Source organism: Eriocheir sinensis, chromosome 18 (assembly GCF_024679095.1).
Source record: "Eriocheir sinensis breed Jianghai 21 chromosome 18, ASM2467909v1, whole genome shotgun sequence".
Taxonomy (NCBI): domain Eukaryota; kingdom Metazoa; phylum Arthropoda; class Malacostraca; order Decapoda; family Varunidae; genus Eriocheir; species Eriocheir sinensis.
This window is the reverse complement of record NC_066526.1, coordinates 7225813-7250611: the sequence shown is the minus strand read 5'-3', so window position 1 is coordinate 7250611 and position 24799 is coordinate 7225813. Positions and strand designations below refer to the sequence as shown.

General features: G+C 41.1%; 1 protein-coding gene across 6 annotated transcripts in view; it reads left to right on the top strand.

Annotated features, from left to right (window-relative positions):
• The window catches only part of LOC127000264 (FERM domain-containing protein 3-like), a 78930-nt gene that overhangs the window by 24074 nt on the left and 30057 nt on the right, over positions 1-24799 (top strand). For 4 of the 6 annotated variants that reach the window (XM_050863714.1, XM_050863713.1, XM_050863717.1 and 1 more), the window contains exons 5-6: positions 873-1081; positions 20023-20175. In XM_050863714.1, the coding sequence (XP_050719671.1) occupies positions 873-1081; positions 20023-20175 (362 nt within the window). Of the gene's footprint in view, positions 1-872; positions 1082-3061; positions 5074-14520; positions 19566-20022; positions 20176-24799 lie in introns of those variants that run through there. The other 2 variants (XM_050863715.1, XM_050863718.1) reach the window with 2 other exon arrangements.

Below are 24799 nucleotides of genomic sequence, written 5' to 3'. Positions count from 1 at the left end.
GTAGAGTTTACTATTGAAAGGGGTGAAATAATGAAGATACCAGTTATCTCTTGCATTAGGAAGTTGGACAGCATAGGTAGAATATGAGCTAGAGTAGAAAATCATTTTGTGGGAGATCATGGGAAGATACGAGGCATACGGTCAGCAGAAAGTTCAGAAGAGCAGTTGGCACTAAATGATAGTAAGGGAAGAAACTGCAGAAAATGATAGTAAGGGAAGAAACTGTGCAGTAGAACTTAAGTGGCAGATATTAGTCAATAACTGGAGAGGCATTGATGTTTCCACAAATTTCTTTCTGTAAAATGTAATTGGTGTTATATAGGGGATCTTTAGCTTATTGAAGATAAGGCAGTAAGTGAGGTACTTCTGTCAGGTAATATGCAGTAAAACTGACCAAAGATTTCGACCTCTGATAACTTGTCATCAACGGAATTCGAGAGGAGGGGGCCGTGGCTTTCACCAGATATTCATAAGGGTGTGGCATTTCCAAAACATTAACGAACACTGATTTAACAATTTTTGGCCCTGTTGGAGATGAGTTTGACACAAATTTCCTTTTCTGGAATGATACGTTTGTAGTAGTTACATTGGATGTTGTCTGCCTTGGCAGCTGTGAGGTAAGTGGTTGATCTACCAGACGGCCACATGCTCCAGCACCATGTCCCCTCTAACGAATTGTCTCCAGGTGCACCACCTGTGTAAGGGGGTGGGAGAGGTAGATAAATTAGTTATATCCCACTGAATGCCTTAAAATTCTTAAAGATGCAGTGGCATCATGATTTTATTTATTGATTATTTATTTATTTATTTATTGATTGACTGATTGATATAATTATTTATTTGATTACTTAGTTGCTTTATTGTATCAACAGCTGAGATTGGTGACTATGACCCGACCAAGCATTACGGGAACTACATCAGCGACTTTAAGATCCTACTCAAGCAGACGCCAAAAATTGAGGAAAAAATCATGGAACATCACCCAACCCTCAAGAACCACACACCACTCATGGCAGAGACAGCATTCCTCAAAAAGGCAGCCGTCTTGGATACCTATGGCGTAGACCCTCACCCAGTCAAGGTATGGAATGCTTTGTCTCACATTAAGAATTTTTTTACTCCCATCCTTCTCTTTTACAGGCTTTTGGCTGGGCACTCACTTGTCTGTGATCCATGTCACTGAAAAATCAAATCCATGGTCAAGAAGCATCCATTGATCTTACCATGGCTATGGCTATGTCAGTAATTGCAACACTTCCTCATAATACAGGCATCAAATACAAAAATTATCATGAAGGAATCCATCATTTACTGATAGCATTGTAATGTGGGTGGTTTAATGGGGATACATATGTAATCACTAAAAATAATGAAGAATTAATTCTAAAACAACTCCCAACAAACACAAGAGTGAGAGCCCCAAGTGGCAACCCATGTTGTTCGCTCCATGAATTTCATGAAGTTGCTGTAGAATGTCCAGCTTCCAACCTAAAGTTTTGCCTTTGCCTTTTGCACTGGGCACTGGTTGCCTCACGTTTACTATGCTGAGATGCCATTAGAACTGTAACAGAATTAAGAACATAAAAACATAAGAACATAAGAGCAAGAGGCCGGTTGACCTATACAAGGCAGCTCCTGTAATCCTAACCCCACCTTTACCTCTATCCATGACTTTATCCAACCTCTTCTTGAATGTATCTATGGAATTGGCACACACAATATGGCTGCCAAGCCTGTTCCATTCATCCACCACTCTATTGGTAAACCAATTCTTGCCTATGTCTTTGATGAATCTGAATTTATCTAACTTAAAACCATTGCTACGTGTCCTACTTGATTCTTTTACAACCAAAACCCTATGGACATCCCCTTTATTGAAGCCTTTCATCCATTTATAGACTTTGATTAGGTCTCCTCGCAACCTTCACCTTTCTAGAGAGTGTAGGTTTAAATGCTTCAGTCTGTTCTCATAAGGCAAGTTTCTCACCCCTTGAATCATTTTTGTCATCCTCCTCTGTATAGATTCTAACATCTTGATATCCATTCTATAGTAGGGTGACCAGAACTGAACTGCATAATCGAGACGAGGTCTAACTAGTGCTAAGTAAAGCTTGAGGATGACTTCAGCACTCCTATTGCTTACACTCCTTGAGATGAAACCCAGTACCCTGTTTGCACGATTTTTAGCTTGAATGCATTGAGCCCTAGGACGGAGGTCACTAAGACTCCTAAGTCTCTCTCACACCCAGACCTGCCTAAAGGAGTATCATTTAAGGAGTAATTTTGTGAGGGGTTATTCCTACCTACGCTGAGAATACTATACTTCCCGACATTAAATTCCATCTGCCATTTCCCCGCCCAATCATATAGTCTGTCAAGCTCATCCTGGAGAATGCTAGCGTCCTGGTCTGATTGGATTACTCTACCAATCTTGGTATCATCTGCGAACTTACTGACATCACTACTAATTCCTGTGTCCAAATCTTTGTTGTAAATGATAAAAAGCAGTGGACCCAGCACCGACCCCTGCGGGACTCCACTCGTAACACTGCCCCATTCAGATTTTTTACCATTGGTTTGCACTCTGCTTCCTACCACTAAGCCAAGCCCTAATCCAGTTCAAAACTTTCCCATCTACACCGTGAGCCTGTAGTTTTAGTAATAGCCGGTGATGAGGGACTTTGTCGAACGCTTTACTGAAATCTTGATATAGTATGTCATAGTTTTCATCTTTGTTAACCACTTCGATTACTTTAGTGTAGAAGGACAACAGGTTAGTAAGGCAAGACCTACCCTTCGTGAACCCATGCTGTGAGTCATGAATTAAACTATGCTTCTCTAGATGGTCCCGAATGCTCCTGGTTATAATTGACTCCAACATCTTGCCTACAACTGATGTTAAGCTAATTGGGCGATAATTTGAGGTGGCTGACTTGTCTCCCTTTTTGAAAATCAGCGTCACATTAGCTACTTTCCAATGGTTGGGCACATACCCAGAATTTACCGACATCTTAAAGACATCGATAGGTAGGCCACTGAGGACCTCCTTGCTTTTTTTCAGAACTCGTGGGAATATTTCATCTGGGCCTGGCGATTTGTTTTTCTTCAACCTATAAATCTCATCCTGGACTACATGCCTAGTGATGATCACATCCCTCAACTTGTTGTTGTCTCTGCCCTCACATACCTGAACTCACTCTGGAATGGTTGTTAGATTTTCCTGCACAAAAACTGAGAGGAAATAGTCATTCAACATTTGACTCTTATCTTCTTCATTCTCAACGAGCTCACCTGTGTTTGTTTTCAGCAGTGTAATTCTTTCCCTTGTTTTCGTTCTGTACAATTTGAAGAAGCCCTTGGGATCACTTTTGGCCTCGTTGGCTACCCTAATCTCATAATTTCTTTTTGCTAGGCGGGTGTTGTACTTCACCGATCTGGCTAGTTCAATATACCTACCCCCGAGATGGGTTTCCCCATTCTTTATTTTCCTATAAATTCCTCTCTTCAAGCCAATCTCATGCTTGAGTCTGTGGGTCATCCATTTATGGTCGTTATTTTCCTTTCTACGTGCTTGATAAGGGATATGCTTTCTCTGACCCTCTGCTATTACTGTAACTAAATTATTGTAGATCATTTCTACATGGTTCCCCTGCCCTTCAGGTTCCATCCCTGAGATCTGGCCCTCATCCAGCCCTAAGGTTCCCCAATTTACCTCCTCAAGGTGTCTTCTGAGCCCCTCGTAATCAGCCCTTCTAAAGTCTGGCACCAACACAGGGTTGAGTTCATGAGTCACCGCCCAGTCTAAGTTAAACCTAATCTCCTTGTGATCACTTCCACCTAGTTCTTCCCCAACGTCTAGCTCACTGATCATATTCTCATTGTTGGTTAAGACTAAGTCTAAAATGTTGTTACCTCTGGTGGGCTCAGTTACTGTCTGCTTGAGAAAATTACCTTGTATTACTTTCAGAAAATCCTCAGATTCTAGATCACCCACCATGCCTTCCCAGTCTATATTCCTATAGTCAAAATCCCCCATTATGCAGACATTTTTGCTCCTGCTCGCCCTGCCAACCTCTTGTAGTAATATATCCGTGTCCTGCCTGCCAAGGTTGGGTGGCCTGTAAAGAACCCCTAGAGTAAGTTTGTCTTCCCCTTTGTGGACGTCCACCCAAACTGATTCTGAGTCGCCATTTGTTTGAACAGAATTGTTAGCGGAACATTTGAGTGTGTCTTTACCATAAAGTGCCACCCCTCCCCTTCTTCCCTTTCTGTCTTTGTGAAACATCTGATAACCATCTATTTCCATTTCTGACATGAAGTTTTTGTTTACAGTATCCACCCATGTTTCCGTGATTGCTATAATGTTGAATTTTTCTACACATGCTTTCCCCCTCAGTAGATCTATCTTGTTCCTGAGACTCCTACTGTTGAATAATAAGCCATTAGACCATCCTTTGTTGCATCCTTTCGATTAATCCTGAGCTCCCTAGTCCCAGTCCACTGATGTTAGGTCCTCCCCCCTCGCCTACCCTAAAAAATCCTGTAGGGTGCTAAGTGATCGCTCGAGGGAGTCTGCGAGAATCTCAACCCCCTGGAGTGACAGGTGCACACCATCCTTGGCATACAAGGTACCTTTATCATAGAAGAGGCCCCAATTATCAATGAAAAGCCAACCATTACACTTACAGTGGGCCACCAGCCTACTGTTTACTGCTAAGGCCCTGGAAAGCTATCCCTCACCTTGGCAAAACACCACAAACGGCCAGCACCCTACCAAAGTCTCTCACTTTAGTAAACGATTCCCTAAAGCGCCTAAAGAACTCTTTGCTTCCCACTCTACCGATATCATTGCCACTGAAACTCCAGAAGATGTTAGGCTGAGTACTTTTCCCCGCTGAAATATCCTCAATCCTGTCAGAAACGTGCTGTACGCCTGCCCCGGGAAAGCAACCTCTAAGTCTATTCCCCTTATCCCTTGAACAAAAGTACCTGTCAGTGAGCCTGACTTGACTGTCTCCCACCACTAAAACATTCCTACCAGGAATGGCGCCAGGAGAGGGAAGGGGAGCTGAAATAGGAGGAAGGGGTGGGGAGAGGGAGGTAGTGGTGGTAACAGGATGGGACTGTGTGGAACGGGGAAGAGGGTAGGTAGGGGGGAGGGTAGTGGCTGTAGCTGTGGAAGAGATAGGGGAGGAGGAGGAACACAGAGGAAGAACAAACAACGGCAGACCTGATGGTCCTTACGAGGCTGTTTGTGACAAGCTACACTAACTATCTAATCAAAGGTGGAAGATGAAGGACAGCAAAGGCGAAGGCTTCTCCCCACACCCCCATCCCTCCAGCCAAAGCTGGCAGGAAAGGAAAAAGAACCGTGCAGCATGAAAAAACTGCATGAAAATTATGTAGGAAAGAGGGAAGAATTACCATTAACTACCACTAACCGGGCGATAAAAACGGACAAGGACACCAGTATTCGAAAGAACGTAACGTTATTATGACAATGAGTAATATCTTAGATGCTGGTTGGATTCAAAATACTTGTCTAATCTATTCTTGAAGGCCGTAACTGTTGTACTATCATTCTATCAATGACATCACAGGGTAGAGAATTCCAAACATTATCAACTCGATTGAAGAAGAAGTGTTTGGCTTCGTGCAACGAGAATCTTTTACCACTTATATTGAAATTGTTATTTCTTCTTGTTCTATTTGATCGATCAATTGTAAAGTAATCTTCCACATCCTCCGTCTCATCTGTCTCTAAGGCTGAACTCTTTGCTCAAACTTTCTGTAAGAACTCCACCCTGGACGATTCTGGGCATATTCCTCCTACTCATCCCCCCTCTGACTCCTTTATGCCTGTTATTAAGATTCTTCCAAATGATGTTTTCTATGCCCTCTCTGGCCTCAACTCTCAGAAGGCTTATGGACCTGATGGAGTGTCTCCTATTGCCCTTAAAAACTGTGCTTCCGTGCTGACACCCTGCCTGGTCAAACTCTTTCATCTCTGCCTATCAACATCTACCTTTCCTTCCTGCTGGAAGTATGCCTTTGTACAGCCTGTGCCTAAGAAGGGTGACCGCTCCAATCCCTCAAACTACCGCCCTATAGCTTTACTTTCCTGTCTATCTAAAGCTTTTGAATCAATCCTTAACCGGAAGATTCAAAAGCACCTTTCCACTTCTAACCTTCTATCTGAACGCCAGTATGGATTCCTCAAGGGGCGTTCTACTGGCGATCTTCTTGCTCTCTTAACTGACTCTTAGTCATCCTCTCTAAGAAGTTTCGGTGAAACTTTCTCTGTTGCGCTAGACATATCGAAAGCCTTCGATAGAGTCTGGCACAAGTCTTTGCTTTCTAAACTGCCCTCTTTCAGATTCTATCCCTCTCTCTGTTCCTTTATCTCCAGTTTCCTTTCTGGCCGTTCTATCTCTGGGGTGGTAGACGGTCACTGTTCTTCCTCTAAACCTATCAACAGTGGTGTTCCACAGGGCTCTGTCCTATCACCCACTCTCTTCCTGTTATTCATCAGTGATCTTCTTTCCATAACAAACTGTCCTATCCACTCATACGCCGATGACTCCACTCTGCATTATTCAACTTCTTTCAATAGAAGACCATCACAACAGGAAGTACACGACTCCAGACTTTAGGTTGCAGAACGCTTAACCTCAGACCTTGCTATCATTTCCGATTGGGGCAGAAGGAACCTTGTGTCCTTCAATGCCTCAAAAACTAAATTTCTCCACCTATCAACTAAACACAATCTTCCAAACACCTATCCCCTATTCTTCGACAACACTCAGCTATCACCATCTTCAACACTAAACATCCTCGGTCTATCCTTAACTCAAAATCTCAACTGGAAACTTCACATCTCCTCTCTCGCTAAATCAGCTTCCTCGAGGTTGGGCGTTCTGTATCGTCTCCGCCAGTTCGTCTCCCCCGCACAGTTGCTATCCATATACAGGGGACTTGTCCGCCCTCGTATGGAGTATGCATCTCACGTGTGGGGGGGGCTCCACTCACACAGCTCTTCTGGACAGAGTGGAGTCTCAGGCTCTTTGTCTTATCAGCTCTCCTCCTCCTACTGATAGTCTTCTACCTCCTAAATTCCGTCGCAGTGTTGCGTCTCTATCTTCTATCGATATTTTCACGCTGACTGCTCTTCTGAACTTGCTAACTGCATGCCTCCCCCCCTCCCGTGGCCCCACTGCACACGACTTTCACTCATGCTCATCCCTATACTGTCCAAACCCCTTATGCAAGAGGTAACCAGCATCTTCACTCTTTCATCCCTCACGCTGGTAAACTCTGGAACAATCTTCCTTCATCTGTATTTCCTCCTGCCTACGACTTGAACTCTTTCAAGAGAAGGGTATCAGGACACCTCTCCTCCCGAAATTGACCTATCTTTCGGCCACCTCTTTTGATTTTTTTTTTAGGAGCAGTGAGTAGCGGGCTTTTTTTTTCTTTTGTTATTGTTTCCTTTTTTTGTGCCCTTGAGCTGTCTCCTTTGTTGTAAAAAAAATTAAAAAAATTAATATCACTGAATCCTTTAAACATTTTCAACACTTCTATTAGATCGCCTCGCATTCTTCGTTTTGATAGGCTGAATAAATTTACTTCCTTTGTTCATAAGATAAATTTCTTAATCTGGGAATCATTTTTGTTATTCTCCTTTGAACCCGTTTTAACTTTTTTACGTCTTTTCTGTAATAGGGAGACCAAAACTGTACACAGTACTTTAGATGGGGTCGAACCAGCGAATTATACAATTTTAATATTTTTTCCAGTTTATTATTAAAGATTCATCTGATGAAGCCAACCAATTTGTTGTGGTTTTAACTACTTTTGAACAATGGTGACTGGTCTTTAAATCGCTTGATATAGTGATTCCAAGATCCATTTCTTTACTTACTGCAGAAAGTTGTTGGCAATTCATTACGTACTAAACGCGATTGTTATTGTTTCCGATGTTTAACACCTTACATTTGTCTACGTTAAATTTTATTTGCCATGGATTGGCCCAACATGCAAGTTGATCTAGATCTGATTGTAATGATTCTTTGTTGAGTGTCGTAGTTACCTTACTAGCGATTTTTGTGTCATTCACAAATTTTGATATTTTACAAGTGAGTCCATCATCGATATCATTAACATAAATTAAGAAGAGCATGGGGCCAAGCACTGATCCTTGAGGTACGTCGCTTCTGACATCGAGCCAGTTAGATGAAACACTGTTTAGAACTACTCTCTGTTTCCACTCAGAGAGCCAGTTCACAAGCCAATTGTGAATGTTACCTGAGATACCGTGTGCCAATAGTTTGCTGAGCAACCGTTTGTGGGGGACCTTATCAAATGACTTTTGAAAATTCAGATATATGATATCTACTGATCTGCTTTCATCGAACACCTCAAAAATGTAGTGAAAAAAATCAAGTAAATTAGTTAAACACAAACGTTTACTACGGAAACCATGTTGCGAATTATTTATCATATTATTTTCTTCAAAGAATTTCACCATATTGTCGCGAATGATAGTCTCCATTAACTTACAAACAATCGATGTCAGGCTAATTGGTCGATAGTTTCCTGGATGAGACTTGTCCCCCTTTTTGAAAATGGGTGTGGCATTTGCAAGTTTCCAATCCGACAGAACTTTTCCAGCTGTTAACCCTTAGAGTACGGATGGCGATATATTTCTCTGGATGTTGTGCACGGGGAAAGAATCCGGCCTGAGCGGGGCCGTGAAGCCTTGCAGCGCGGCGCTTTAACTGATTGAGCTACCGGAGTGGTGTGTTTGTGTGTGTGTTACTCTGTCAATGTCACTACCATAGCAGTCATCAGAGTCACTGTCACTTTGATTCGCCCGCGGTCTACTTCTGCCCGGAGCAGAGGAACTGCTTGACGCGTCACGAGAGATGCCAGATGTATTTCAAACAAGAGTGGAAAATGATCTGTGGCCTTTGGTAGGGTGCGCGCTGAGACGAATGAGTGTGTGTACGGATGCCAGATGCCTCCACCATTCTTCTGAGTCAAGAACTGACGGTATATTTGAAACGTAGGGAGTGTAGAGTGTGATGATTATATATATGATCCCCACACGGGTGTGGTGTGTGGTAGCGCACTTATATATACGATCGCCGTAATGCAAGGGTTAAAGATTTATTGAATAAGATAGAGAGTGGTTTACAAATCTGATGTTTGATTTCTTTTAAAATTGTAGGGGTAATTTTGTCTGGACCAGAAGCTTTGCTTACTTCAATCTTTTCAATTGTGTGTAAAATGTCACTTTCTACGATGAACACGCCATTTAAAAAAATTTCGGTCCTATTACCCTCTGGCGGTTGAGGTGATAAACAATCTTCGTCAGTAAAGACGAATGGAAAAAAGGTATTTAGGATTGTAGCCAATTCATTTTCATCATTCGTGTGGTTACCATTTTCATTAGCAAGCGGTCCGCTACTACAGGCGAGCGACTTTTTATTATTTTCATAGCTAAAAAAATCTTGAGGATTAAATTTACTTGTTTCCGCTATATATCCTTGAAGATTTTTCTTGCTTCGTTTTATTAATTTCTTGGCTTCGCGGCGAATTCTGTCCAACTCTTAATTTGTCAGCCTTACTCTGGGTTGATATGTATCTACTGTATACGTGTTTTTAAGAGAGGCTATTTTTAATTTTGTTATTCCTCCATTTGCGTTTCTTCTTTATAGTTGAACATCTGTTCAATAAGGTATGCTTTTTTTTTTTTTTTTTTTTTTTTTTTTTTTTTCATGTCTACACCTATAGCGCCAGTAGGCTTGCTTGAGGGGCCTGGATGGTAGTCGTCCCCAGCCCATCATAGCGCAGGGAAGTGTTTATGGCATTGTTCAATATTGTGGTGAAGGCCTCCCAGAATTTATCAATATCTGTTTCCGTCAAAATTACAGTCCAGTCAGGATGATTTAAAATTTTACTTTCATTCATCTTGCTGCTGAATGTGATTATTCAGTGATCGCTAGAACTAAAAATTGGACCAACTTTTTACTTCGTTAACTAGATCAGCTGTCGTTGAAAAGATAAGGTCAAGTATATATTATTTTCCCTAGTTGGTTCTTGAATGTGATAATGTAAATCACTTTCTAATAAATTTGTGTACAGGTATGAGAGTACTGTATGAAAGTTCAACGGTTCGCCCCATCTTTTCACTGCCCCGCAACTGCTACTTGTTTCTAATAATAATTCACTTAACACGTGGTCGATATCAAGAGTCTGCCTTGGCGGTCTATAGATTAGTCCTACTACTATTTTACGAGACTTATTTTTAATTCCAATGAAGACCATGTCCACATCGGTTATAATATCTGTTTTCACGGATACTGGATGGAGAGAGTTGTGGATATATAAGATAACGCCTCCACCCTGTCTGTTCTCTCTTTCTTGACTAAAAATCGTATAACCTGGTAATCTATATTCCGCAATGAAATCTCTATTTAAAGTGTCTATCCAAGATTCTGTGACTCTGATGATCTGATAATGATTTGTAGCTGCGAGTGCTTCTAAGTCCTCAAAGTTGTTATGTTGGCTACGAGTGTTTATATAGCAAGCTTTAATATGATTCGAGTCGGGGGTTGCATGGGTTGAGTGCTCCCTCATGATGGAGCTGCTGGTGTTCTCACCTTGGCATTTTTTGGCTTTCAAAGAGCCACTTGGTCACAGAGCAGCCTCCCGAAATGGGCTGCTGCAACGGGGTTTAAGTGGATGCCATCGGCGAGGAACAAGTCCGAATCGTAGTAAAAATTGTTCCACAAGTTAACGAACTGGACATTTTCTTGTGAGCAAAGGGACTGAAGTCTGTTATTCGTGCTGAAGGCAGGAGGAGGAGGAGGATGAAGAGGAAGGAGATGAGGGAGAGGAGGAAGGGGTAGGGGCCAGGGGAGAATGAGAAGAGAAAGAAGTGGGTGATGCAGATACAGATCAAAAACACTATGTGGCTCTTGTCCAACTCAGCTATGAAGTCAGTTTGGGTGGGGCCTGCTCAGAGAGTTCCCTGGCCATAGTGCTGCCAAATCTTATTTAGTGAATACAGAATATTTCATTCACAATCTTAAATAGTATGTACGTGACATATTAGGGAGAGAGTGATGTATTGGGGGGGGTGCAGTAGTGCTGTGAAGTGGTTCAGGCCCCCCCACCTAAACTGACTTCTTATTTGTGTCAGACTATAGTGAAGCAAAGGAAAAATGTATAGATGTGTTTGAATGCAGATAGACTGAAGTTAGCATGGTAAGAAATACACTTCCCTGTGTGGCATATCAATTATATGACTGCACCACCACAGTGCGGTGTGATTTGATCATGCAATTGCACCACGCAGAGCAGTGGTTCCCAAAGCAGGCAGTGCCTCCCACCTGTTGGCAGTGAGGTAAAAGAGGGTTGTAAGGGTGTGGCAGGGTGGCATTAGGAGTAATTAATAACTTCTTGTTTTTTTTTTAAATGTCTCAAACACTAAGGCTGTGTAAGCTAAAGAACACAAGATTTTTAGGTAATGAAATTGAAATAAGAAATATAAACAAGAGCATGGCTTTATTTTGTTATGTAGTCTGAAGTCAGAATGTGAGTGGGTGGGGTCGGTAGGAACTCACCTGTGAGTCAAGGGGGCGGCAACCTGGAGAAGTTTGGAAACCATTGATGTAGAGGATCGTATATTAATTTCTGTTAGGGAAAGTTCAAGATCATGTAAGTTATCAATCATACATTGATCAATCATATAGCAATGGTTGGCTGTCTTACCCTGCCTCAAAAGTTTACTAAGTTGAGTTTGAAGATATATTTGTCATCATCATCATTTCATCGACGCCTGCTCCTAGGAGCTCCCACCAGGGGATGGCCACGGCAGAAGAGCTTCCAACTTTCTCTATCCAGACACTCCCTCCTTGCCTGCTCAAATTTTCTCAAAGATCTTTCCCCCCTCTCCCTAACGTACTCTTGCACCCTATCCCTCCATTTCACTGGAGGTCGTCCTCTAGCATTCCCTCCCTCTATCTCACTCACATACACCCTTCTGGTCATCTTACTCTCCTCCATTCGCTCCATGTGGCCAAACCACTTTAAAGTCTGTCGCTTCACTTCTTCCACCACTCCACACTTCTTCCCTTCACCCCTATGACACATTCCAAAATGCTCATACACACTTTCATTACTCATTCCATCCATTCTACTCACACCACAAGCACTCCTCAGATAACTCATTTCCACTGCCTGCACTCTAGACCTCTGACTTTCATTCCAGGCCCACGTTTCACTTGTATTTGTGAGGGTTGGTACTATTATTGTATTTCTCAAATCCCTCTTTACCTCTATGCTCACACTTCTGCCATTCATGATTCGTCCCAAAGACCCTACCACCCTTCTTCCTTGCAATGCCCTTTCTCTTATCTCTCCCTCTATACCACCATGCTTACACATAACTCATATTTGTAATGCACTAAAGAACATGACTCAGATGCATATATGGACATAGATGTGTACTCGGATCACAGACAAATGGATGCTTGACCTTCTAAGTGCTACTCCTTGAATCTTGTACAAAATGCTCAATCCACATCATATCACCATACATGTCATCACAAATAATGAAAGTGTTCCTGATTTCTTCATGTCAAAGTTCTCTTTTGCATCATCCCCACCAACCATGTCTTTCATTTGCTCTCACCATTACTCTGGTAATTTATTGAGATACTCAACATGGGTCATATCAAGTAATTAAATTATTCATCATTGCAGTTACTCTACACATTAAAGTTAGTTCACATTTGCTTCACCTCCACTAATCTTGTCTCTCCTCTGCTATTAAGTGTTGCTCTATAAATCTCCTAACACCACTTAATACACATCAGATCAGTAGCCACTAAACTACTGTATATACTCATGCAGAAGTCAAATTTTAAAACATTTACAAGACAAAGTTTATGGGGATGACCTTTTTTTTTAATACTGCTTTTCTTGAGGGTTACCACCACAACTATTACTACTACTATTACTCTAGGGGTTAAATTTCATTCCTCAGCCTATTTTTACAGAAATTTGACTTTTACATGAGTATTTACTGTATTCTTAACTCAGTTGATTTTTACTCCTAATGTCAAAGTTGTTTTATTGGTAGGTTAAGTAAATGCTTATAATCTTACACACTGGAGTCACCATCACTCAGTCTTTCTCCTTCCCTAGACGTAAGTTGCAAAGGTGTGAAAAATGGGTGAGCATGTGTGTCACTGAATTTCATGGACTGAGTTACTCTTGTCAAGTTATTCTGTGTTGTGCTCTCCATGTGTAACTAAGTAGTGATGGCCATGTTGTAAAGAATACTTATTTGGTTTAATTTATTTATTTTCACTCAGTTTCATCCTTGCATTAATAAAGCATTGTTTTTAAAGTCACTCAGTATAAATGAATTCTGAGAAAATATCAGTTCTTGTACAATATCTAGGCACAATTTGATATACTTATTATTATGAGAAGAATAGGTAAAATGTCTTTTTTTTTTCTCTCTCTCTCCATACCTAATCTCCAATCTCTACGTCCATTTTATCAGGAGATTGATACAGTAGGTATTTATTGGTAATAACTTGCTACCAAACTTTCATTATCTGTAGATGTGGACTAAGTGTTGAAGTACTGTAGTTTTAGTTCTTTTTAATGCATTATATTTTTTTATGCCAGTCATACTTTTTGTTAAGAGTAAACCAATGCTTTGTATTTGAATTCTGATCATTAGAGCTTTATTTTGTCTTTTTTATAAAGCAACAATTTTTTTTTTCAGCAACTAGTTAATTTCCCAATTTTCCATGGAATGAGATGTGAATAAAGATGGAAAGTTTAGTTTCTCACAGTGTTGGTGTGTGAACTAATTGAAAGATACAGTTTTGGTCATTTCTACTGAAAGTAAAGTTTCAATTTATCAATAAGAGCAGGAAAACAGTAGAATTTCTACCTTTCAGAATTTAATTTGGCAGTCATCAGTCCCAATTTTCACTTAAAACTATCACTAACCAAGGTACAATACAACATACACAAACACACCCATAGCCCGAACCAAGGCAGCGAGCATTGTTGGGTCACTTACCTCTTGGATAATGTGGCTTAGACCAAAGGCATTAGGAATCTGCCTGGGAACATATGACATTGGCATGACACCACTCTAGTCCATTCACTTAAGCTGGATCCCTCTCAACGGTGGCTTGATCCCTAGCCGGGTACCAATTTACGAAGAAGGGATTAAAGAAGAACTTGTACATTATGGACAACAGTCCCTTCACAAGTGTGGTTGCTAAATTGTGCGAGAGATTTCTAAAGACATAGATAGAAGATGTGTAAGGAAGTGAGCATTTTGACAGTCCAATTAAATACAGAAGTGGAATATTGTCTCTAATTTGTTGAGGGCGGTGGGTGAAGTGGTAGCGTGCTGGGCCCACATTCACCATGTAATGGATGACACGAGTTCGAATTCCCACGCTACCACCTCGGATTTTTCAGTCACCGCTGAGTGGCTTAAAACTACCCACATGCTGTCCTGAAGACCACCCATCAACCCGAACTCTAGAGGAAACCGTCCAAGAATCAAGAACGAGTTCCGGGGGGCAGCATGAGCCAAGAGAAGATGTTGCCACTATAAACACTTGCCTGCGCCATGACGGGCTGGGGCCGAATACCATCCAGACCCCTCAAGCAAGCCTACCGGCGCAATAGGCGGAGATGTAAAAAAAAAAAGGGTGAGTGACATGCTACGGGAGGGAGCTGGGTGGGTGGATTGTGTGTGTCATGATCTGGAGAAAGCCTTTGATGAGGTACCCAATAAGCAACTAATGTGGAAATTGGAGCATGTAGGGGAACTGAAAAGAGTCTCCCGAAGTGAACAAAAGCCTTCTAGAGAAACTAATAGGTGGGGTTGGTAATAAAGAAAAGAATATCAGGGTGGAAGACAGTAACAAGTGGTGGCCTGCAGGGCTCCATGATGGTGCCTGTACTACTCTTGATTTACATAAACAATATAACAGATGGAATGACAAATTATTCAAGATTGTTTGCAGATGAGGAAGGATTGCAAAAGGCTTCAGGAAAATCTAGACATGATTTAAGAATGTAGCCATGTGTGTGTGTCTGGGGGGGGGACAGGACACTTCACTCACTTGCTGCCTTCACTCCCGACAGTCCTCCCAAGCAAGTTCACACATAGCTGCCCAATCCATCACAACTTCCTCCCGGCAGGATCAGTTGACTTGGCCCAGCCATGAGTTTCGTGGACATTCCCTTAGTCACCTCCACTCATGGTTGTCTTGTACAGAAACAACCTTATGAGCAGGATTGATGTCCAGAAGGCGTGCCACGTCCAGTAGCCAGAGTTGGCGTTCACAGACTTAGCTGGTAACAGGCCTTGATTCAGTTTCATCACATAGTCGCTGGTTCAACATGAAGTCATTCCAGTCATACCCCATGATCCTGTGAAGGCACTTGCTACCAAAGGCATCGACACACCTCTCCAAGTCACTATTCAGTGTTCATGTCTCACAGCCATACAGTAAGACATGGAACATAAGCAGTTCAAATAACCTCTGTCCGTCTGCATAGACATCGACAACGCCATATACTCGTGTTGAGCGAGTCTGTAACATCGTGGGCCAGGCCAATCCATCAAGTGACTTACTGGTAAGACCCACCATTGTTATGCGCTGCACTAACATGGTATGTGAAACTCTTTGTGACCTTGACATCCTCACCACATGCATGAACAGAATGAACTGTGTCATTCAGAAGACTTAAAAAATGACTGGACCTTGGTTTTGGCCAGGAGACCTTCAGTTCCAAAGACTTCACCTCCTCATGCAACACTTCGAGAGCCTACACCAGGACTTCCACCGATTCCACGAGAAATACAGCATCATCAGTGAAAACAAGGTCAATAACCTTGATATCACCAGCAGATGCATCACACCAGTCCAAGGAAGTGTTGAAAAGTGATGGAGCAAGGACGCACCCCTGGCTCACTCCTGAGTTAACGGGGAAGAAGCTGGTAAAGCCTCTCCCACACTTCAAGGCTTTCTCAGTCCAAGTGACGGCCAGTCATCAGAACAAAAATCCATGCAAGAATCCCACGGATACACAGGATGTCCCACTGAGTCAAAAGCCTTCTTGAGATCGACATAGACTGCAAGCAGCCCCCGTCGAAACTTATGTCGGCATTCCACAAAGGACGCAAAGTGCAAGGACCCGGTCAATTGTTGACTTGCTGGGCATGAACCAGGATTGCTCAGGTCTCTTAGACTTCAGCAGATGAGATCGAATTTGCATCAGCAGCAGATAAGCGAGCACTTTTTCTGGCACACAGCAGTGTAATACTACAGTAATTGTTGCAGTCCTGTCGGTCCACCCTTTTCCAGTTAATAGGAATGGCATCAGACTGCCACATGGCAGACAGCACTGCATGCAACCCATGGATCATGGCTTCACCCCCAGCTTTCAACAACTCTGTGCTGATATTACAGATCCCAGCTGCCTTTCCACCCTTCAACTTCCTCACAGTCTCTTTCACCTTCCCAAGAGAGGGTGGAGATTCATCTACTGATGGATCAGCAGCCGCCATCTGTAACCCACCCAGAGGGAGCTGTTGGCTTGGGGGCTCTGCTTTGTACAACTGCCCCCAAAGTACTCGGCCCAACAAGCCCAGTACCCCTCCACATCTAATACCATCTTCCCAACAGCCGTTCAGATAGTGCCCATCTGAGATGTGGATTTGGAGCAGAGCTCGGAAGGCAGATTTAAGGTTGTTTACATTTAGACAATCCTCAACATCCTCAGTGATGCCTCTGACATACCTCTCATTATCCCTCCTCAGAAGGGTTCTTTTCCTTTGTGACAAAATTCTATATTGCTCGCAGTCCCCAGCGAACCTGGCAGCATGACTATGTTTTTCAGTGTCTCCATTGAGGCAGCCCTACTCCTAGACCTTGGACTTTCTTGAATGCACTCCTCAGCAGTTTTGAAAATTTCACTGTTAAAGTTATCCACACTCCTCCAAGGTCCTTTAGAGCACCAAGCACCTCAAACCAATTTGAGACTTCTACTGCATAGTTCTGAGTACATGCACAGTCCCTCAGTTTCTCAAGATGGCACTCTGGAGCATTGCATCTTGAGATTTTCTTGGACCTGATGCGTATCCTCAGTTTTGATCAACAAGTCAGTTGTAAAGAACTCAGCACTCCAGAAAACCCTACAGTTTTGGATGTTCCTCCGATGAGTACTAACAAGGATGTGATCAGTCTCCTTTGCCACACCGCTAGCATTGCTATACCATGACCAGCAGAGAGGCTCGTGTCTCTGGAACCAGGAACCAGCAATCCTCATTCTTCTGGACTTTGCAAAGTTCAGAAGGAAAGAACTTTATATTTCTGGTGCCGGAGCCATGGGGACTAACGCATAACTCATACAGCTCTCTGTGCCATTTACTGCACTGAAGTTGCCCAAGACAATGAGTGTGTCATGCAGGGGACACTGGTGGTTCAGTTGAGCTGGCCATAGAACATCTTTGTTTCCTCAAGTTGACACATCTCCATAGGGATGTATACTGCAGTAAGAGATATGGAGCCCAAGATGTGCTTCAACCTCACCAGCATCATATGCTCGTCAATCAGAGTAACCCCAACATCAGAGGACTGAAATGGCAATAGCTGTTCCTTTGAGATGGGCACTGCCTGTCCTCAGGGTGTGGCACATCCAACAAAGAGAAAGATTATTCAGGAAGAGGGAAAGAAGGATGCACCTCAGGGTGGTTGAATGTGCTGTGTTACTCATCCAGGTAGGCCTGCCCCTACCACAAACAAAACATTGGAAATGGGCAAAAATACTAAGACCATCAATGAATTATTCAATGTAAAAAGAACATATCACTAAAGCAAGAGAGGGAAAGGACACACAAGTATTACTCCAGGATAATTTGTCACTCAAAACACATCACTAAGATGGTATAAGATAAAAACAAAAGAGTGTCATTCCACTACATGGAGGAGTTAATGAAGATTAATAGAGACTGATCCAACCCACTTTGGAATATGTGGCAGTAGTGCAGCTCCCACACTTAGATATGAACAAGATCAAAAGAATACAAAATCAGTCTTTGTGCATGTGTGCATGCGTGGCAGCAAAGCAAATTTAACTGGGAATCTCCTGATCTACCTGGAACTTCCCTCTTGTGTCCATGCCCCCAGTACTGCTGTGATGCAAGAAAGTGGCAGCAACAACTACAATGGTCATGGCAATGATGACAAATAAACAATCTGATATGAAATTATGAACCTTTTTTTTTTTTGGCCAGACTTTTTTTTTTTTAATTATTTGACTTAAAAATGTGCTGCCTTTGACTTGCCTAAGTTTTACACGAGTTACCATCTATCACACATTTTACATTCCATATAATATATGTATTGTGTAAACAGACTAATATTTTAAGGCCATGTTAACGGGTGCTATTTTTCAAGTTTATTCCTACACTAGAACACATCATAGCCTGGGGGGAGGGTGAAGCCAACTTTTACATTAGTATAACCAGCAAATTTCATATTTTGAAACTTGGCCACAAGGTTATGATCCTTGATATGTCATTCAAGAGGCAGTCAAAATAACAGTTAACCATACTCTCCATCTTTTATTTTTCTCAGCGTATGCATCATGCAGTCTTTGATTGCTTTAAAACATGACTAAACTGTGTTCATTTACTTAATTTATTTCAGATTTGCATAGTTGCCAGTTCAATGGTGTTAGCATCACATTCCATTATCCCTGAATCTGTATATCAATATTTCACCAAACTTTCATTTGTTTTATTTCATGAGCAGTGTCGGTTCTAGTCTTCCAGGGATCCTAAGCAGGAATGTTGTAGGGCCCCTTAATGGACCCCACCTCCTTATTTACATGAGGCAATAAGATTGTCTTTATCACTGAATAAATCCACTACTCCTCATAAAGGGACGCTAAATGGTTGCTTCCTTCTCCTCTCCCTAGAACCACCCCTGTTTGTGAGAACTGTGAGCATGAATCTTTAAAGCACCAAGTTGTGGAGCAGTTATTTTGGTCCTGAGTGTGGCACTTTGGCAGACCTAACACACACCCTAGTCCTCAGTAGTGAGAGTTTGCCCCTTGCTAGGAGAAGAACAGCAGTAATGTACAACACTTCCAGATTTTGAGTTATAATTGTTGCACTCATTGGATAAAGTGTGCACTAGACTCCTTTGATGTTTGCATTATTCAGAATAGTTGATAATTTCCCAAATCATCATCATGCTTGGAACTTTCACTGTACTGGTTGTCCAAAGATAGAGGCTGCAGAACATTGCCAGAATTACTGATACATCTTCACAGTGAGCATTGTATGTATGCCAATTAGAAGCTACAATTTTATTCATAAATTATATTTAAATTCAGATCTTATTGCAGTATTTCATAGTTAGTTGATCATATTTATGTAAATTTAAAAGCACATACTTTTAATATGTTTGCTATTGCACCATGAAGCTGTTAGTTTATTTGAATCATTAGCACATTCCCAGCCTTAAGTCTGGCACTACAGTGTACATCACAACTTGCCAGTTAGCAAAGTATATATATATATATATATATATATATATATATATATATATATATATATATATATATATATATATATATATATATATATATATATATATATATATATATATATATATATATATATATATATATATATATATATATATTTATATATATATATATATATATATATATATATATATATATATATATATATATACTTTGTTTTTTTATGCATTACAATGCCTGCAGTTACAAGCATGCCAAATGAAATTGATTTTAAAAGATTACAGTTCCAAATATAAATAAATTAAAGGCAAGGGACTGTCATCTACGTTGAATCTTTTATTGTAAATTCAGTGTGGAAGTAATCTCAAGTTTTGGGGGCTGTGTGTGTATTTACGCATCCTCTGTCCCCAGGACCACCGTGGCAGCCAGCTGTACCTAGGCCTCAACCACACAGGAGTGTTGACATTTCAGGGTTCTCGCAAAACTCACCACTTTCGGTGGCCTGATGTCCAGAAGCTCAATTATGAGGGCAAGATGTTCATTGTCCATCTCATCTTTGCAGAGGTAAGGATTGTATTGTCTAAAGACAGAGGTCAGTTAGCAGTTAGGAGCAGAGTTGAGAGAAGAGTCACCAAGCAAATTTATGTGAAAGGTTTGTGGAACATGAGAAGGTTAATAATTAAGTTTATTTGTAGGTAAACTAAAAGATACCTTGTGTTTCACTGAAGAACTAAAGGAAAATAGGTGCACAAAGGAGAGAAAAATGCTGAATATGAAACTTTATTTTTTTATTATTATTATTTTTTTTTTTTCTTTTTATAGCAAGGGAACCACTCAGTGATAAAAATAAATATTAAAAAAAGCCCACTAATTACTGCCCCTATAAAAGATAGGAAGAAAGCATCATGGATTAAGGAACAGACAAGTTGAAGATCATCTAATTACAATGATGAAGAAGTGGATATGGATAAGTCTTATCATGCATGGTACAGGTAACAGATTAATAAACAGTCCTCTAGAAATACAAGGCCACAGGCACCACTGGGGCCAATAGAGCATGTTCTATCAAGTATCCTTTGTCTTAGGGAGATGTGACTTAAAGCATTATGATTATTCAAGGGTCCAAACAGCATTACATGACAGCAACACTCTTAGGATGCATAAATGAACTAAGCTTCAACAATCTACTCCTGCTACATAAATATTGGTGCTTGTGGCTGTGTGATTGAGAAGGCCTCACTTGCATTTAGCTACATTATGTCAATAAAGTAAAAGCTGGTTAGTCTATATTCCATTGGTTAACCCCTACCATCCGTGACGCAGACGTCGGCGTCACGGTATGGAAAGGGTCAAGAGGAAATGGAAGAGGATTAATCCTCTTCTTAACCTCTTAATCCTCCTCTAAATTCCTCTTAATCCTCTTTCATTTCCTCTTAAGAGGTTTAGAAGAGGATTAAGAGGAAATGGAAGAGGATTAAGAGGTTTAGAAGGGGACTAACCCTTTCCATACGGTGATGCCGTTGGAGGCCCGTCGGACGCCGACATCGTTGTCACCGGAGTGAAGGGGTTAAAAAAAAAGTTGGGATAATTATTTTGAAATAAAACTTTTCATAAAAAAGACAGGACCATGTTTTTAAAGGCATGGCTGGAGTAGGTAGGAAGACACCTACCGAATGGGCGCAAGCCACTCCCGGTGAGGTATATATGGGAGGTGAGAAGGGAGCTGAAGCCCTCCAAAGACCCTTCCCATGTCCTCACTAACCGTTTCCCTATTGTCTCACCAACACCGGAGAGTAGTTCAGCATGCTCTCTAAAGACAGATCCTCTCTTTATCCACACCACACTACATTCACACAACATATACACCTTTTCCCAAAATTAAAATTTCAAAATGGCGCACATACACCAAGCCTCGGAGTCCCCGCCTGGGGGGGGGACCACAAATTCCCCCAGGGAGGACTCCCCTTCTGGCTGCCGACCCGAGAGGTGTCTTGATAACTCCTCGAACCTCTTTCTTCTTAATTTCTGCAACATTCGCGGTCTTCGCTCTAATTTTAATTCTGTGGAACATCATCTCTCCTCCTCTAAACCTCACCTTCTCTTCCTTACCGAAACACAGGTTTCTGAGGCTACTGACAGCAATCTCTACTCTGTTCCCTCCTACTATCTCTATCCTAAATTTCAATCCAAAGCTGGATGTTTAGCCTACGTCTTAGCGACATCACTGCTCTCGTGCCCACAACCTTGACTCTTCTGAATTTTCCACCATCTGGCTAAGACTTCATTGTCATTCTATTACTAAATACATCTGTGCTGTTTATCTCTCACCTAACTCTACCAACTATGTAAAATTCTTTGACTATTTGAATTCTAAAGTGGAGCACATCTTGACCCACTTTCCCTTCGCTGAAATCTCCATCCTAGGAGATTTCAATGTTCACCACCAGCTTTGGCTTTCATCCTCTTTCACTGACCATCCTGGTGAACAAGCCTACAACTTTGCTATCCTCAACGACCTAGAGCAGTTGGTCCAGCACCCTACACGTATTCCCGACCGTCTTGGAGATCGGCCCAACATTCTAGACCTCTTCCTTACCTCAAACCCTTCTGCTTATTCTGTCAAACTGTTCTCTCCGTTAGGCTCCTCCGATCACAATCTTATTTCTGCATCCTGTCCTATCGCTCCTGTACACCCTCTGGACCCACCGAAGAGGCGATGCTTCTGGCATTTTGCTTCAGCTCGGTGGGACGACCTGAGGATGTACTTTTCCATTCCGTGGAATGATTATTGCTTCCAGGATAGAGACCCGTCTGTGTGTGCTCAGCGCATCACAGAGGTGATTGTCTCTGGAATGGAGGCATACATTCCTCGTTCTTTCTCTACTCCTCACGCTAAAAAGCCTTCAAACTAATGCTAATTATGAACTTTACATTTCTGCCCGAAATCGTGCCAAATCTATTCTCCGACTAACCAAAAATTCTTTCATTAATAGAAAATGTCAAAACCTTGCTTTCTCTAACTCTTCCCGTGACTTCTGGCATCTAGCCAAAAACATCTCCTCCAACTTCACTTCTTCATCTTTCCCTCCACTCCTCAGTCCTGATGGCAACACTGCCGTCTCATCTATCTCTTAGGCTGAACTCTTCTCTCAAACTTTTTCTAAAAACTCCACTCTGGACGATTCTGGGCATATTCCTCCTACTCATCCCCCCTCTGACTCCTTTATGCCTGTTATAAAGATTCTTCAAAATTATGTTTTCTATGCCCTCTCTGGCCTCAATCCTCAGAAGGCTTATGGACCTGATGGAGTGCCTCCTATTGTCGTTATTTTATGTGTATTTTGTATATTTATTTTCCTACAAATATACTTTCTTTTATCGGAATTTTGTTTGTTCATTTTGATACGAATTTACATTATTTTAGGTGTATTTGGTATATATATTTTTATACTATTTACATCATTTTATATGTATTTTGTATGTATATTTTCATAGAAATTTACTCTATTTTACGTGTATTCGTACATATATTTTGATACAAATTTACATTATTGATGTGTATTTTGCATATGTATTTCAATACAAATTTACTTTATTGTATTTGCATTTTATATATTCATTTCAATACAAATTTAATTATTTCATGTGTATTTTTGTATATATATTTTTATGCATATATGCGTTATTATATGGGTATTTTGCATCTTTATTTTTATACAAATTTAAATTATTTTATTGATATTCTGTTTATTTATTTTGATACGATTTAACATTATTCTATGTGTATTTTGTGTATATATTTTTATACATATTTACATTATTTAATGTATATTTTGTATAAATATTTTATCCAAATTTACGTTATTTTATGATGTAAATAGTATAAAAATATATATACCAAATACACCTAAAATATCAAAATAAACAAACAAAATTCCGATAAAAGAAAGTATATTTGTAGGAAGATAAATATACAAAATGCACATAAAATAACGAAAATTTGTATAAAAATATATACAAAAAAAACAAAAATAATTTTAATTTTTATGAAAATTGATATACAAAATATACATATAATTAGTTAAATTTGTAATTATGAACTTTACATTTCTTCCCGAAATCGTGCCAAATCTATTCTCTGACTAACCAAAAATTCTTTCATTAATAGAAAATGTCAAAACCTTGCTTTCTCTAACTCTTCCTGTGACTTCTGGCATCTAGCCAAAAACATCTCTTCCAACTTCACTTCTTCATCTTTCCCTCCACTCCTCAGTCCTGACGGCAACACTGCCGTCTCATCTATCTCTAAGGCTGAACTCTTCTCTCAAACTTTTTCTAAAATCTCCACTCTTGACGATTCTGGGCATATTCCTCCTACTCATCCCCCCTCTGACTCCTGTATGCCTGTTATAAAGATTCTTCAAAATGATGTTTTCTATGCCCTCTCTGGCCTCAATCCTCAGAAGGCTTATGGACCTGATGGAGTGCCTCCTATTGTCCTTAAAAACTGTGCCTTCGTGCTGTCACCCTGCCTGGTCAAACTCTTTCGCCTCTGCCTGTCAACATCTACCTTTCCTTCTTGCTGGAAGTATGCCTTCATACAGCCTGTACCTAAGAAGGGTGACCGCTCCAATCCCTCAAACTACCGTCCTATTGCTTTACTTTCTTGTCTATCTAAAGCTTTTGAATCAATCCTTAACCGGAAGATTCAAAAGCACCTTTCCACTTCTGACCTTCTATCTGATCGCCAGTACGGGTTCCGCAAGGGGCGTTCTACTGGTGATCTCCTAGCCTTCTTAACTGACTCTTGGTCATCCTCTTTTAGCCGTTTCGGTGACACTTTTGCTATTGCGCTGGACATATCAAAAGCTTTTGATAGGGTCTGGCACAAATCTTTGCTTTCTAAACTACCCTCCTACGGTTTCTATCCTTCTCTCTGTACCTTTATCTCCAGTTTCCTTTCTGACCGTTCTATTTCTGCCGTGGTAGACGGTCACTGTTCTTCCCCTAAATCTATTAACAGTGGTGTCCCACAGGGTTCTGTCCTATCTCCCACTCTTTTTCTGTTGTTCATTGATGATCTTCTTTCCAAAACGAACTGTCCTATCCATTCCTGCGCCGATGATTCCACTCTGCATTATTCAACTTCTTTTAATAGAAGACCCACCCTTCAGGAACTTAACGACTC